At 36.3% G+C, this 17,275-nt stretch overlaps 4 protein-coding genes across 4 annotated transcripts; 2 read left to right on the top strand and 2 right to left on the bottom strand.

Annotated features, from left to right (window-relative positions):
* Window positions 1-234: 234 nt before the first annotated feature.
* LOC112202033 lies at window positions 235-3,521 on the top strand. Its single transcript, XM_040519637.1, has 8 exons — window positions 235-674; window positions 1,372-1,524; window positions 1,612-1,718; window positions 1,835-1,969; window positions 2,069-2,184; window positions 2,295-2,395; window positions 2,493-2,658; window positions 2,755-3,521. Exons 1-8 carry the CDS (start codon window positions 650-652, stop codon window positions 3,077-3,079), a joined length of 1,128 nt encoding a protein of 375 aa, XP_040375571.1. The 5' UTR covers window positions 235-649; the 3' UTR covers window positions 3,080-3,521.
* A 1,113-nt stretch (window positions 3,522-4,634) lies between these two features.
* On the bottom strand, window positions 4,635-6,314 carry LOC112165977. Its single transcript, XM_024302714.2, has 2 exons — window positions 6,003-6,314; window positions 4,635-5,298 (listed from the first exon to the last, which is right to left on the bottom strand). Exons 1-2 carry the CDS (start codon window positions 6,133-6,135, stop codon window positions 4,976-4,978), a joined length of 456 nt encoding a protein of 151 aa, XP_024158482.1. The 5' UTR covers window positions 6,136-6,314; the 3' UTR covers window positions 4,635-4,975.
* Window positions 6,315-7,787: 1,473 nt separating this feature from the next.
* On the top strand, window positions 7,788-9,993 carry LOC112201843 (reducing polyketide synthase rdc5). The gene is made up of 5 exons (XM_024342768.2): window positions 7,788-7,941; window positions 8,222-8,424; window positions 8,719-8,896; window positions 8,992-9,165; window positions 9,674-9,993. The coding sequence occupies exons 1-5, from the start codon at window positions 7,788-7,790 to the stop codon at window positions 9,892-9,894; spliced, it is 930 nt and encodes a 309-aa protein (XP_024198536.2). The 3' UTR covers window positions 9,895-9,993.
* Window positions 9,994-11,005: 1,012 nt separating this feature from the next.
* Window positions 11,006-12,482, bottom strand: LOC112201635. The gene is made up of 2 exons (XM_024342539.2): window positions 12,313-12,482; window positions 11,006-11,567 (listed from the first exon to the last, which is right to left on the bottom strand). The coding sequence occupies exon 2, from the start codon at window positions 11,563-11,565 to the stop codon at window positions 11,164-11,166; it is 402 nt and encodes a 133-aa protein (XP_024198307.1). The 5' UTR covers window positions 11,566-11,567; window positions 12,313-12,482; the 3' UTR covers window positions 11,006-11,163.
* Window positions 12,483-17,275: the final 4,793 nt, after the last annotated feature.

The following is a 17,275-nucleotide window of genomic DNA, read 5'->3' as shown; positions in this document are numbered from 1 at the left end:
GTCCATGGAAATTATAATGGATACTTTGGCTATGAGTAGTGACTAAAACAATGGGATAACAAGCATAGACTTGGGTTCAGGGTCTAGGGTTTAGGGGAAATCACCAAGGAAACAATGGAATTGAGGGTAGAATCGAGGGAGATTGGAAGACAATTGAAACCTGTTGTATTTATAGCATGTTAAAATCTCGTTATCAGTAAATCATATGTTTAGAATCTGCTCTTAGTAACGGTTTACTTAGAGGATTTTAGCTTCATGTCCCTCTTGGTAACGATTTTTTCAGTTAAATTTATTCGATGGCCGAATAAAAAGTCATTGAAAGTCATTATTTGCCCCTGAACAATGAATCTGAAAATAGGAAATCATGAGAAAATTGAAGAAAGTATGATATCATGAACAGTATTTTTATTATTTTTTGAAAGATACGGGCAAAAACGACTGCGTTTTGTTATGATCAAGAGGACAAAACTCCCACTGCATCTTTTGAAAACACCATTACAGTAGTTAACAAGTTTTTTTTGCAGTTGCTTAAACCCTGACTTAAGATTTTTTAAGGGTTTTGAGTTTGAACACTATAAATAATGACTTCCTCTCTCTTCTTCCTCTTCCCTGGGGTTTGTGCCGGAAGCAAAAGCTTTGCTCTCACACAATGTCGTCTGCAGAAACTTCTCAAGGTGATTAAGTCTCTCTCTCTCTCTCTCATATATTCCATGGCTTCTTCTCTAACGAAGAAAAAGGTGGAAACTTTAGGCATGTAGAAACAGAATGTTGGGTTTTTCATGTGGGGTTTTCACGCTTATTTCTAAAACAAAGATAAAAGATGGAAACTTTAGCTATGTTGAAACAGTGTTGTGGGAAAGCCTTGAACTTTTATGTCAAAATGTTAGTGTTTGGGGCTGGATTACTCTTTGAATTTTTCTAGTAAAAAAGATGGAAACTTTAGCCATGTAGCAACAGAATTTTGTGTTTTTCATGCTCATTTCTCTAATTTATTTAGAAAACAAAGAAAAGGTTGAAACTTTAGCTCTGCAGAAACACAATGTTGTGTGAAAATCCTTCAACTTTAAGTCACATTGCTGGTGTTTGTGGCTAGATGAAAAATATTGCTCTTCTTTTACTAGAGAAATTCAGAAGAGTAATTTTGCTGTCATCTGGTTTTTTCTGAATAATCCAATCTTCAGAGACAAACCCCCGTGTTGTTTGTAGCAATCAGAATTTTGAATTCAAGAACAGAGAGGTAGATGACTGTTATGAAAATGTTGAAATACTGCCCTCATCTGTAACCCAAATGATTTCATCACTTTAATTAATAAAAATTACTCAGGTGTGTGTTTAACAAAATTTCAAGATACTTGTTTGCTCTGTTATCAGGTATGATGCTAGACAACAATGAAGAAGAAGACCCCAAGGGGACAACAGCAATAGCTTTCTTTAACAAGGATGGCGTCATTGCGGCAGCAGAGTCGAGAGAGTCCAATGAATGGGTTTCTGAAACTAAGAGGAAGATAGATTGGAGTCCTAATAGTAAGTTATAATTACTCCTATTTGCTTTTAGATACACAATTCATATAATTAAATCTAATCTTTCTAAATATTTTTCTTTACTTTTAGTTTCGGACAAAGCCAATAAAGCAAATTATATAACCAAAAAGATACTATCCATATCGGTGGGGAGTAGATTTCAGTGTAACAAGATGAATGTGCATCTGAATAAAGAGGTAAAAGCACCTTATAACCAAACTTTAAATAACCTATTCTTTGTTCTCACATTAGTAATCTCAAGTATGAGAAGTGTCCCGCTTGTTTGACCAACTACTTGGTTTACATAACACAGTTGGAACACTATAAGAAGAGCGGCCAAGAAATCGCAGTGTCATATGTATCGGACATCATCTACAAGTATTTACTTACTTGTCGTTTTAGAAGCAAAAGTTTTGGAACCCTAATAGCTGGTCATGATGAAACAAAAGTAATGAAACTCCTGTAACTTTTTTAGATTAGTTTTTTTTTTTTTGGCTCTTGGCTCTATATATACACTCTTCTACCTTCTAACTTTTGTTAGTTACAGGGTTTTCAAGTTCATCGCCTTTTTATAAAAGACAATGTAGTGGTTAGAGAAATGGATAAGGAGATTGGTTCACTAGGATCTGGTTCTGCTTATGCCAATGATATCTTAGTCCACGGGTATGTGCTTCATTAATTTCCACTTCCAAGACGCAAGCTTGAGTTTTGTTGAGATTATCACAAGTAATAATTACATGGTGATTAATTTTTCTTTAACTACTTTATATTAGTTATGACTTCAACTTGTCCATGCCTGATGGGATAAAATTTGCCATTAAAACGGTGTTGAACGGTTCCTTTTTTGACAAAAGTAGCGGAGGAACGATACATGGTAATGTAACTTATCTCCTTCTCCTTTTCATTTAGGGAATAGATATTTCGTTCTGTTTCACCTATATCTTCTATATTTGGTGTTCTCATTTAATTAGCTTTTCACGTGAGCAATGAGAGATGTTTTGTTATGGAGCCTTGCCAAGCTTTAAATGCATATCGGGACAATTTCGAGCACTATGATCCAGGACGGATGCTCTTCTTGATATACAATGTTATGGATACATCACTTCTTAGTTCCGATCATTTCATAAATCTATTCAGGTATATATAAGTCACAATTTTAGCTCTTCTTTTAATTATATATATGTAACTGGAATATATGTGTGTCTAAATATTGGTTATTTTTAACATTTATAGGTCGGAGGGAGACATTCTAGCTGCCCACCGTGTTGATGAGCGTATATCACATAACTTTCAATTCTTCCTTCATCGCCTCGTATTCACCAGTCGAGAGGAGGCTAGGAAAGTACTTAGTTGCTCGAAGGTGAAGATGTATCACGTTAAGGATTCTGACCCCCCTATTTTCACACACTTTCCATACCAAGTGATCCTTGATGGGGTTGAAAACATTGGGAAAGTGACAATGAGAATCGGTGAGGCTTCAAAGGAGACGGTGGACTATATGCTCAATAACTGTCCAATCAAGAATGCAGCAGCACGACATTTCCAGAATAGATGTTAGGCAGTAATATTTATTATCTGCAATGATAGAACAAAGACTCTGAGTTTTTGGATCCTCTGCAAGTGCTTTTTTTTTCGCTCTCGGTAAACCAAGGGCAACCACCCATGATCATCTCAAAGTCCAAGTAAACAAAATGAGCTGAAATGGCACTCTATCTCCATGACCATGATAAATGGGGGTGCGGGGTGCTGTCGACTTGTCGTAGAATATAGACAGATTCTATAGAACTATGTAGCTTGCTCTTCCTGTAAGAAAACTTGATGAACACGACATTGTCTAGAACCTAAGTTCATATTCATATATGATTTAGTTTTGAATTCAAATGTCAAGTGTAAGTTAAGGACTTAATAAAATCATTCTGGTCCAACTTATCACATCTGTTAGAATTTTGAAATTCATAGATACAGTTATGAGAGTTCATCTAGTTTTGAAAAAGTAGTTGGGATGCATTGTCAGTTTCTTGATGGAAGAAACTGACAATGCGATGCTATATATATTAGATATTTTGGCCCCTTTTGATCCACGTATTATTTTCATCAATTAGTCTCATCACTAAGAGAATACTGGAGGTGAAATCAGGAGAAGACTAAGATGACAAAAACTCAAGTGCGTCATGTAAATTTGTTATGTTTATATTCTGGTATATATATATTCTGTAGATACAGGACTGATATGGTATCTTCAATCCCAAGTCTAAATACACAATGTGATGATACAAGGTGATTTTATTTACGTTGTTTTACATATCGTACAGTTTATACATTATGCATATATTAAGAAATAGATATGATGTTTCAATCCTAAATGCTAATAACGATCACTGCTGCACTCCTACATATATTTGCATAGAAAATATTGTTTACATGTGCTCATGCTTAGATAGATTTATAGCACTAGATTAGTGCAATTTTAATTGCACTATTTCCTAAGATCAAGGTCCTCGGTTTGAGTCACCATAAGTCAGGAGTGAAATCCTTTGATCATCTTTATAAAAAAAAAAAATTAAAAAAAAAACACTTCCACCATCAATAATTCCTACAAAATCCTTCACCTTTATCCAGTAGCGGGATGAATTGCTTCCCAGAGCTCATCCACCAGAGCTGTTTTTCCTCGTTGTGTTGTTGCAGCAGAATGAGCAGTTTGATGATCAATCTCTTTGTTAATTTCAAGCTTTTTCTTGATAGTGTCTTTTGACTCTTCAAGCTTGGCAATCAAAGAAGCCTACTCAATGCACTTCCTAATGCTTCTCCAATGAGAGAACTCAGAGAAGCATATTTATATACATTTTGTATTTGCTTCCATAAGATATGTATGAGAACTTATAGAAATGCTCAATTTATAAAAACATCTAAAACGATATAAATAACTACTCTAGAGAGAGCAAATTTCTTAATTATTCCCTGTCTCCATGTGAATAGCCATAAATTGACATAATTCTTGGCGTTCGCTTGAGTGTCATGACCAACATGGTAAAGTCCGGCCGAATGATCACTCAAAATCAAGCTATGAAAACACAAAATAAAGATTTTTTTTTTTTGAGTAAATTAGTCAATCATTCAAATACAAACAGTAAATCAAGATACCATTACCACAATTAAGGAACATACAACAATTTTCCAAATTTAAAACAAGACATGTTCCAACAAACACCAACATAAACAACACTATCCGTCTGTCAAGGATATAAACATTGGTCTCGAGTTAACACAACAAAGTGCAGGAGTCAAAGTGGCGTAAAAAAATCTGACTCAATTTCCATCCTTTTTTCTGATTAAGAAACAGAAATTGGTGCTCGAGATCAGGATCTGAAACAACTATCGCATCAATGGAGATCATGCAAGTTAACTGCGGATTGAACCAGCATAAGTTGTGTGTATCTCTGAAAGGTCATCCACGTTACACGCAACCAATGTCAGAGTCACCGTAAGCATCCTCACACCTGGCAGTACGATAATCAGTACCATAGGAGCAGTTATCAGACCAGTGTGTAGCCTGTTCACCACAAATATCACAAAACATGATAGTTTCAAAATGATTTTTGCGGTGGTGCTCGTCATCACAGAGTTTACAGGGGCCTTCACAAACAAAACAATATATCCCAGATCCCTTTGACAAGTCGGGGCATTCTAAAATTATGTGATCGACCATCTTGCAACAGATCAGACAATACGAAAGGCCTTTATGATAATCCTCTTTGCTATCGCTTTGCAGACCCATTGCTATACCACAAAAAGATAAATAGTGATTAAAAAACGCAATCAGTACAATGACCACATAACATTGAATATAATGTCATAAGAAACTAGAGCAAAAATGAAACTTTGATTGGTTGATGTAAGAAGCAAAAAAAGAAGGGATCTGCAGATGCAATCTATGAACTCGACCATCAGCAAACATACATACCGCTAAATATATTATTTTCTACGTCAGCTAGCTATGAATCAATTATTCACAAACCAAACTAACTGAGCTATGCCTATTGATAACACAGAATTGATGCAAAGTAGGACGTAATCTCGAATGTTTGTTTCTAGGCAGCTATATGAACGAACCAGGTAACGTATTAGGCAAGCCATACGCATATAAGAGCACATACACTTGGCGAATCAAGCCGTGATTGGTTCTGTTCTTTTCAATATTTCAACAGCTGCAAATGGTTCTTTCTTTCTACAGAACCAATTATTCCATTATAGCTTAGTTATTACACCAAAACACCCACTTGCTCGACGTCTTCAGATAGATAGAACCCCTAATTTTGGATACCAATTTTGAATTTTTCTTTTTCAAACCAAACGCCGCACAGAACAAAACAACAACGATGATTCTATTCGCAGCCAAAATTAAAGCCCTAAAGCAAGCAAGCAAGCACGAATCGAAAGCCCTAAAGGCAAGCATGCAATCAAAAGCATATGTATATACTTACGAGTATCACCAGCGAGCTCTTCCGGTTGAGGATCGCCGAGCTTCGGACGCTTCGCCTCCGGCTGCTCCTTGGTCGGGACCTGATCAGATTCTGGTCGCTTCGCCGGCGCCTGTCTCTCTGGTATGTGGATCATGGCGGACTTGAGAGAGAGAGAGATGCGGTTCAGGATCGGAGGAGGAGGGAGGATCTTATGGGCCAGATGATATCGGAGGAGGAGGAGGAGGGAGGATCTTATGGGCCAGATGATTGGGCCCTGTTGAGATAATATAAATTGGCCCAGCAAACCTATCAGAAGCCGAAACGTGGCACTCCGCCCCTACCCTCCTTTCAGATCATTCATTTGGTTTTGCACTCGCAGCAAAACTAAAACTGCAAAAGTGTATGAGAGGGATCGAAGCCCTGCTGTTCTGAAATTCAGTCAAAAACCTGTCAACACTCTCGTCCCGTCCCCTTCGGTAACAACAAAAAGCAACTTCTTCTACTTTTTTTTTTTAATAAACTGTAGAAATTTGTTTTTTGTTATGGGTTATCTTTGGTGTTGTAGAGAAAAGTTCACTCATGGTTAACTATATTTTGGTTAAATCTCAATTTTCATTTACGGGTTACAAATCAATTAATTTGGTCAATGTATATTTAGTTCACAATCCTCGTCAATATTTTGATCACCCCAGTTAAATTTTGTCAAATTAGCTTTAAAACACCCACAAGCTACCTCTTTTGCGTATATTGGTATTAGACGGAGTACTTTTACTAAACATGTTGTCTTGTGCAGTGGTTAATTTTACCCAAACTTTTCATATAGTTCTTGTCAATATTTTTGATGGAATATGTGTCCATTATGTTTCTCTCCTTTATGGGCCAAATGATTTCACATATATGTATACGAATGTAAAATTCAAAACTTTGAATCGTTTCACGGATTTGATTTTGTTTCCATTAAGAACCTACTGAACCAAGATATCAGAAAACCCAAACTTTCATTTTGGGATGGTTTACCGTGCCGATCTCAATTTCCTGCTTCATCCCCAGTGTGGTGCCTCTCTGGTGATTAAAACCTTGAAAGACCACAATTTACTTCTTGCACAATCTCCTCTACATCTTGCTTATGAGGAACATCATCCAAAACTAACTAGAAGAAATAGTTTATTTTCTTAATTTATATGCTGGTGATCTTAATTCTTAAGGCTTCACAGATATTCTCGATCGGCTTCAACTTTTCCAAGCTCTGCCCCTCCTCAATAGCGAATAGAGATAGTTTGTTTTTGTAAAAATATTCTTTTCAATAACTGTTACTCAAACACAGCCACAGTGCCATGGATTAAAATCTTTATCCATGACGACTATGAGTATCTCTTTTGTCCATCCACCTTTCCCGTCAAGAACTACTGTTGTTGACACATTGGGATTCTTCAACAGCTCCGATGTTTTTGGCTCCGATCCTCTACGTTTTCGATCTTGTTTTTCCCTTTTGGTAAACCAAGGCCAACAATCCAGCAAAAAAAAAGAAAGAAATTAAGAAAGATAGAGCTAGGACAACAGAGGACCAATCCAGTTAGGGTCTTTGAGAAATATTACTAAGATCCAAACCATGAAAATATATGTGTTTAAGATCAGAAGCGATAGAGGGAACTAGATCAGATCATGACTAAGTTTGTAACCACAGCTAAGTCGATGCTTTTTTATGAAAATATGTGTTTCGATGTTTAGGCTAATTTTGTGAATGTCTTAAATGCAAATTTTTTATATTAAATTGAAATTGGACACTGTATTATTCAAATTTCAGAGATGAAGGCCATATTGGTAACTAAGTCGGCCGGTCCAGATGAATTTCAAATACAAGAAGTGCCCATCCCAGACCTTAAAGGTGATGAAGTCTTAATAAAGGTCAAAGCTACTGCGGTCAATGGATCTGACTTAATTGAGAGAAAAAGGTTTTCAGGTGAAAGTTTGTGCATGGGAATTGAATGCTCAGGAACAATAGAGAAAATTGGGGAAAATGTGCAAAAATGGAATATTAATGATGAGGTATTTTATTATTATTATTTTTTTTTTTAGTTTGTGGTAACTTTTTTTTTTTAATAAAGTTTGTGGTAACTTTAAGACTTACATATTTTTTTATTTTTTTTTTGAGAGATAAGACTTACATATTTGAAAAAAATTTTGAACCAAATCAATTCGTTTTATTTAGGTATGTGCGGTTCTTAGTGGTGGGGGATAAGCTGAGAAAGTGGCACAGCCAGAATTGCAAGTTTTTCCTCTACCAAGTACCACTACCTTGGAATCCGCTGCTTGTCTACCATATGCTGCATGCACGGTCTGGTCAGAACTTTTTACAACTAGTGAACTGTCTCCTTTCACCTTTTGGTTACCTAAAGATGGAGACATATTTAGGCCGAGGCTATCTGCTAGTGAAACACTTTTGGTAACTTCCAAACCACTCTAATATTATAGTGATTGTTGAATTTCAACTATATAAATTAGAAATACTTCTCACTATTTATCATGTTTATTGTTAGAAGTACATGTTTAAGTTGGTATTATTACACTTTGAGGTATAGGAAGTCATATTTTGATGAGTATTCTTTGTCAAATTATCGATCATTAAATTTAAGTCCATAATTTTGTTTTTTCTTCACAATTGGATTTACATTTAATAACAAATGATGAGAATATATATATATATATATATATATTCCTAATGAGTATCAAAATGCAGGTTCATGATGACTCTAATGGAATTGCTAGTTTTGCAATTCAATTAGCTAAATGTGAAGGAGTAACCACGTTTGTGACATCAAGTGAAGACCGCAGAAAACATTATGGCGATCTTGGAGTTTATAAGTGGGTTGATTACAATGACTTTGTAGCACAAGAGGGCAAAGCTTTAGGTCAAGGTTTGTTGTCTTACATCAACATTCAATGCTCCCATAATGTAGACTAATTACATATTGTTGTAAATGAAAAAATATTGATGAATGGATAATAACAGGTGTTGATGTGATTTTGAATGTTCTTGGGCCTGGACATTTTCAACGAAATTTATCTTGCTTGAATAAAGGTGGGAGGCTTATTTCCATTGGTGACTTTTGCACAAATAACATGGATTCTTTTGGAAGACTTCCAAAACTGGCGGATGATAGCCTATCGCGCAAACTCATTGGAGGTACTATACTCGAATTTATACTTGCAAAAGGGGAAGAAAAAAAATTAAACTAGAATTTATGGTATAGTTGGGTGGATTTGGTTCATATCATTCAAGGTTCCCTCGTTAATGTTTTGTTGTCTATCTCCTTTTTCTTATATATCAAGAAACACAATTTGTAGTTTTACTAGTGCTTATTCTGGTCTTTGGGAATTTTGCCAGAATGTCAGTAACCTTTTGATTGTCATAGTTTATCATAAAAGTTGCATTGATGTTGCTCTTATGGTTTGTTATGAGCATGTGTTCTCACCGATATTTGTCTTACTATTAATATTATAGTGCTGCCATGCCTTTTCTCTTCTCCGTTATGACTTATGAGGACCAGGTTTTGCCCCTTTTCTAAATGGAATGAAATCCACTCTCTTCTTTGTTAATCATTTTTTTTTTAAGTTTGGAGTATGTAGATTGTAAAATACAGTGTGTACATGTCTTATTCACTCCACTTTTTAACATGTATCTAATATAACAGTTGTGAATGCAGCGGCTGCCTTCCGACACAGGAGTAGAGTATCGAAGGAGTTGATCGTTAAGGAGGTGCAAGACAATGTGTGGCCTCATATTGAAAAAGGCATGTTGAAACCTTCATTCCACTCCAAAATTTTCACATTCTCTGAAGTAAAGGAGGCTCATCAGCTTATGGAAAGTGGCCAGCATTTTGGAAAAATACTGCTAGTTCCTGATGATGCTTAAAGGTTGCCAGAAAGCAAGACGAGATCAATAGGACATCAAGTTATGTATTCGTATGTGCCCTAAAAGTCATGGACTTAGACTATGATCCTCCAGAAGCCTGGTAGGATGAGACATGCATTTTATATGATTCACGCAGCTGTATTTTTAACATCTGATACAGATGCCCTCCTCCACGTGTTGGCAATCTGTGTCTGTACTATCTTAGTTAGTACCTCGATTGTTTTGAGATTTAAAATCTTATGGAATTACCCTGCCAATTTCCAACTATTAATTCACTGATATACTGTGGTAGCGTGGTTTTCTTCAATTCCATTTAACTTGTAGTTTGTTTTTCTGTTTTTTGTGTGTGTGTGTTTAATGTACAACGACTCCTGAGACCCCATCTTTTGGTTTTTGTTCTCCTTGAATCCTATATGAATCTATTCATCATGTAGAACTAGAGTTATTTTTCAGATGCAGAACGTAAGTTTCCTTTATGAGATGTGGGGAGCACATTCGGGTAGGCCGGTGATGTAGAGCACAGTTGAAGCCTGGGAACTAATTGATTTACAGGGTGATTATAAATGACTGGTATTCTCTTGCAATGGTGGGGTTGGCTGTTTTCGGATCGTGGCAAGTGATTTTGGTAGTGATTATAAAACCTTTTGTCAAGTTTGAATGCCAACGTAACCATGGTTCTTTGGCATTTCTTAAAAGCTACAAAATGATATTCCCATGGATCTTGTTGTTCAATCTGGACAGTAGCAGTGAGAGTTTACAAACTTCGAATAAAAGATGTTTACAGATGCGCTCATGCTGGATTTCTAATTTGTTGTCTAAACTTTTATAGTTGAGAATTCATGTTCAATAAACAGCTTTCGATGCCACACAGGAGATAGCTATTAGCTAAGGGATTTGCACAGGGCATTCCTTCAGTAATAACTTGTCTTATGAATTGTCTTAAAGGAATGTAATCTTATTTGAACTGACAGACGAAACTTATATCTCTTTTGAACAAAGACCTAAAATGAAAACGTTACTACTCACCGAAACATATCAAAACAAATACGAATCAAACACCATCGAAAGGTAAATACCTTGCCCATGAAGAATGATCAAAACATCTATCAAGGGTCTAGAAATAGGAAATCTTGAGAAAATTGGTCTAAGTTAACACAACAAAGTGCAAGAGTCAACGTGAGCGTCACAATTTCCATCCTTTTTTTCTGAGTAAGAATCAGAAATTGGTGCCCTGAGATCAAGATCTGAAACAACTATCATCAATGGAGATCATGCAACTGCGGATTGAACCAGCATAAGTTGTGTGTATCTCTGAAAGGTCACCCACGTTACAAAGCAACCAATGTCAGAGTCACCGAAAGCGTCCGCAGACCTGGCAGTACGATAATCAGTACCATAGGAGCAGTTATCAGACCAGTGTGTAGCCTGTTCACCACAAATATCACAAAACATGATAGTTTCAAAATGATTTTTGCGGTGGTGCTCGTCATCACAGAGTTTACAGGGGCCTTCACAAACAACACAATATATCCCAGATCCCTTTGACCAGTCGGGGCATTCTAAAATTATGTGATCGACCATCTTACAACAGATCAGACAATACGAAAGGCCTTTATGATAATCAGTCCCAGTCGGATGGTCTCCCTCTTTGCTATCGCTCTGCAGACCCATTGCTATACCACAAAAAGATAAGATAAATAAACAGTGACTATAAAACGCAAGAAATCAAACAGTACAATGACCACATAACATTGAATGTAATGTCCTAAGAAACTAGAGCAAAAATGAAACTTTGATCAGTTGATGTAAGATGCAAATAGAAGAGTTTGCTAGCTAGCTTCAGATGCAATCTATGAACTCGATCATCAGCAAACATACAGCTACATATTATTTTCTATGTCGGGTATGAATCATTCACAAACCAAACTGACTGGGCTATGGCTAGCTATTGATAACACAGAAGGTATATCAATTAATAAAGTAGCCATGCACTAGTAATAGAATTTTTCTAACTACATGAACTTACATTCTCTATATGAACCAGGTAACGTATTAGGCAAGCTATAGCTATATGCATATAAGAGCACATACACTAAAGCAATCTCACAAATCAAGCCATGAACTTACTATTGACTCTGTTCTTTTCAATATTTCAACAGCTACAAATTTATCAACCATCTTTCTACAGAGCCAAATTCGATTATAGCTTAATTATTACACCAAAACACCCAATTCTGTTAAAACTGCTCGATAGAACGAGCCCTAATTTTGGATACCAGTATTGAATTTCTCAAATCAAACGCAGCAGAAAACAAAAAAACGATGATTCTCTTAGCAGCCAAAATTAAAGCCCTAAAGCAAACACGAATCGAAAGCCTAAAGGCAAGCATGCAATCAAAAGCATATGTCTACACTTACGAGTATCACCAGCGAGCTTTTCCGGTTGAGGATCGCCGAGCTTCGTACGCTTTGCCTCCGGCTGCTCCGTGGTCGGGACCTGATCAGATTCTGGTCGCTTCGCCGGCGGTCTCTCTGGTAGTCTGGTATGTGGATCACGGCGTCTTCCTTCATCTTCAAAGAAAAGGATAAACAAGCCGTTTTACTTTTTACGTGTCTAGGACTCTAGGATAATATTATACCGATTTGGAATCGATATGGGCCAGTTTTAGAGATTGGGCCTTGATCTCAAATTGATATTATAGCCCAAAAGAACAAGGATGTTATGAGAAAGAAAATAGAACACGGTTAGTGATAATTTTGAACTTTTATTTTATTTAGAATTTTTCACTTGATAAATCTTTTTACCAGTTTTGCTTAATCCATTTGTGAGAAGGCTTGTTTGGTCTCTTTTCATCCCAAGACATGATGAGTAGCCACCCAAAAATCATAGTTAGTTTGAAACACTATAATATATTCTAACAGGATAAAATTAACTTCTTGTTTGCTTTTGCTGCTGATGTGATTCTGTTATATGGAATTTACCCTGTGTTTGGTGGTTTGTGAGTTGACATTTAGTCATATTTGGACCTATTAGTTTTGGATTTACGTATTGAAGCAACTTACCCAATAGTTTTTGTGGACAGAATTTTATAACTAGAGGAACTGGGACCTTAAATCTTAAGATGGTAAACATTAATGAAATTGAAAGTCAAAAATTTTGATATTTTGATTTTATTTATTAAGACTCATAAACCCAGTAAACTTCCCTCAATTGGACATCATTTTTTGACAAAATCAATAAACTCAGTGCTGTATCTATAAGATTGATAAAAGTTTAGAATGGTTTTTCACTAGTAATTGTAGGCAACAAGTCAATCACAATTGCTATACATGAGATATGTGACCTACAAAACTCCGAATTCTTATATTCTGTCAACTATTGTATGCTTAAAAAGCACAATTCGAAACTTTATTCTAATTCATAAAGATTGAATTTTTATGAGTAATGAAATAGAGGAAAGGAACAAGAGTGAATCTTTGACAATAAATATTCCAAAATTGAAACTTGGTTTGGTACTTACGTGAATTCCAGTTGCTTCCGAGAGTGGCAAAGCGATCTAGTTTAGTGGTCGTTGCAGATTTATGAACTAATGATATAACTCAGTTTATATGGACTACCTCCAAATACTAGAGCTTCGAATGTAGAAATAGAATGAAGAGCTTTCGAAATGATGACGTCGTGGGTAAAAGAGAAAAAAAAAAGGTGTGTCACGTCTGTTCAGTGTCAGTAATCTAATCCGGTTTTTCATCACATCGATTTAACAATCAATCTGAAAGCACTTATGCACCTAACATGAAATTTACTTGAGATTCAAATAAAGTTGAAATAAATTTCACAAAACTTACCAAATTTAAGGAATTGTTTCGACTTCTTAACTAAGGACCTCCAGATTAGGTGTGTAACGTTTAAGTAGTGTCAGTAACCTCATCCGGTTTTTCGTCATATCGATTTAATAATGTATAGAAAAAGACTTAATGTGCCCAGTGAATTCACCCGAGATTCCGATAAAGTGGAAATAAGGGGTGAACGCACTAAACTTATAAATTTAAAATATTGCTTCGATTTATTAAATATTAACTAAGAACCTCCAAATTAGGTGTGTAACGTCTAAGCAGTGTCAATAACCTCATCCGATTTTTTGTCATATCAATTTAATAATCAATAGGAAAAGGCTTAATGCCCCCAACATATAAATTCACCCGAGATTCCGATAAAGTTAAAATAAGGGATGAACCCACAAAACAACCAAATTTAAGGTATTGCTTCAACTTATTAAAGATTAAATAAAGACCTCCAAATTAGGTGTGTAACGTTTGAGTAGTGTCAGTAACCTCATCCAGTTTTAGAGATTGGGCCTTGATCTCAAATTGATGTGATTGGCCAAAAGAACAAGGATGTGATGGTATTCCACATACATTTTTCTTTGATATTGTCTACTCTAATTTTTGCTGATTCACCTTAAGTCGTCAATTTTCAATAATTTTATTCAAAATTGTTGTTAGAGCAACTCCAACAGTTTCCCTATATTTTAAATTTTCTCTACTTTAGGGAAAAATGAGTCTCTTTTACTCCAACAGATTCCCTATAACTATCTCTATTTTAGAGAAAGTGAGGAAAGAGAAAACCAAATTCCCTATATTTACAGCAATCTCTAAAATTTTAAGAAATAATATGGAGATTTTAGAGATTGCTGTAAAATAGGGAATCTGTTGGAGTTGGAGAAGAAAAAGATGCTAAAGTTTTGACTTGTGTTTCCCTATTATACAGAAATTATAGGGAAGCTGTTGGAGTTGCTCTTAAGCTAAACTCAGACATCTACTTCCATTCTTTTGAGTAGGGCTGGGCACGGGCCGGGACGGGCCGGGATCTTGGTAATCCCGATCCCGGGCCCGGAATTATTTTTCGGGACGGGACGGGACGGTTAATGCTATTTTGAGAAGTGATCCCGACGGGCCCAAACCCGAACAGTACCGGGTCGGGACCGAGTCGGGACAGGGACATCCCGAAAAAAAAAAATGCATCGGAGTTTGGATTTGTTCGTGTTCTGAGCCGCCTGTAGAAAACTTGAAGTTTGGATTTGAGCAACTTTGAATTCCCAGTTCGGATTGAATTCTTCCTTTCAGAGTAGCCATCCTAGGCTTCTCACCATGAACAAGTATCACGTGCTTGGGAGAAAGAAACTTCACCAGATCCATAATCCCTTTGGCATCTGTATGAGGACTGAAAGTCAATTGATGAATCTGGCAATGCAAACAAATCACCTCATGAATAAATTCCAATTAACTCGACAAAAAAGATATGAATTATGCTAAGGAGTAAGTGAAGAAGATAAACCTGGCATCGCACATCAATTCGGGTGTCCTTGTCCAGATCAATTTTGGTCGGTTTACCAGACATTAATTTATCAGAGAGATGTGAAAACGGACGAGGAGAGAGAGGGAGAAGAAAGAAAAGAAACTGGGGAGGGAGGGCCAGAGAGAGGTGAAGACGGGGGAAGAGAGAGGGAGAAGAAAGAAAAGAAGGGGGGACAAGAAAGAAACTAGGAGGAATAAACTAATAAAAGGTGAGAGAGAGATGGAGACAATACCAAGACAAAAGAAAATAGGAGCAAAGATAATATAAATTATACATATTATATATATATATAAAAATCGGTACGGGACGGGCCCAAACGGGACATAGAAAATGAGAACCGAAACCGATCCCGTTTTCACGGGACGGGACGGGACGGGCCCAAATAGTAAATTTTAAATTTTGATCCCGTCCCGTTTCGGCGGATTTCGGGACGGTTTCGGGACGGGACCGGGATTTCGGTTTTGGGTGCCCACCCCTACTTTTGAGCTCTATATATCAACATTAATTCATTTACGCTCAAATTATTTCAAGCAAAATCCATAAGTTAAATAACTACATCCACTTTGATCTATTCTAGAGTTTCTCTATCAATGTATAAATATTACATGTGAAGACGATGGGAGAGTGAAATAAGAGAGTTCCCTTAGTAATTTGAGTGATAAATGGGGCTAGGCCTAACATCGTATGATAATGGGTACTAGACAGTGCCATATCACTTCCTGGTATCAACAAGTTCATTGAAGTTTTTAGATAAAATGGACTTCCACTTCTCAACTAAGAACATCCAATTTGTAGATGTGTATCGATTGTCCTAGCAATGTAGTTGTCAGTAAGGTCGTTTGGTTTTTTTATGATATCAATGTAACAGTCAATACGAAAATACATAATGCACTCAGCACGTGAATTTATCCGAAATTCCGATAAAGTAAAAATAAGGGGTGAACCCATAAAGCTTTACCAAATTTAAGATACTACTTCGACTTCTTAACTAAGAACCTTCAAATGATAGATGTGTCACGTCGTGCAGTGTCAATAACCTTGTCTGGTTTTTTCATCATATCGATTTAACAATCAATACGAAAACACTTAATGCACTTAACACGTGAATTTACTCAATATTTCAATAAAGTGGAAATAAGGGGTAAACCCACAAAAGTTACCAAATTTAAGATACTGCTTCGACTTCTTAACTAAGGATCGTCAAATTGTATGTGTGTAACGTCTGAGCAGCGTTAGTAACCTCATCCGGTTTTTCATCATATCGATTTAACAATCAACACTGAAACACCTAATGCACCAAATACGTGAATTCGCCCGAAATTTCGGTAGAGTGGAAATAAGAGGTGAACCCACAAAACTTACCAAATTTAAGGTATTGTTTCGACTTATTAAGTATTAACTAAGATCTTTAAATTGTAAGTGTGTAACGCCTGAGCAGTGTCAGTAACATCATTTAGTTTTTCATCATATCGATTTAATACAAAAACACTTAATGCACCCAATACGTGAGTTGGCCCGAAATTTCGATAAAATGAAAATGAGAGGTGAACCCACAAAACTGACCAAATTTAAGGTATTGCTTCGATTTATTAAATATCAACTAAGGACCTCTAAATTAGGTGTCTAACGTCTGAGTAGTGTCAGTAAACTCATCTGGTTTTTCATCACATTGATTCAACAATCAACAAGAAAACACCTAACGTCTAGCACGTGAATTCACCCGAAAGTCCGAGAAAGCAAAAATTAGGGGTGACCCACAAAACTTACCAAATTTAAGGTATTGCTTCGACTTATTAATTGAGGATCTCCAAATTAGATGTGTAACGTCTGTGCAGTATCAGTAACCTAATCCAGTTTTTCATCATATCAATTTAACAGTCAACACGAACACGTGAATTCGCCCAAAAATCTGAAAAAGTGGAAATGAGCGGAGAACCCATAAAACTTACCAATTTCAAGGTCCCCTGATATATTTATCTATGGAATAAAATCTATTCCCATTCCACACGTCATAAATACTCTCTC

Source organism: Rosa chinensis, chromosome 5 (genome assembly GCF_002994745.2).
Source record: "Rosa chinensis cultivar Old Blush chromosome 5, RchiOBHm-V2, whole genome shotgun sequence".
Classification (NCBI taxonomy): domain Eukaryota; kingdom Viridiplantae; phylum Streptophyta; class Magnoliopsida; order Rosales; family Rosaceae; genus Rosa; species Rosa chinensis.
This window is presented reverse-complemented; position numbering and strand designations above follow the sequence as displayed.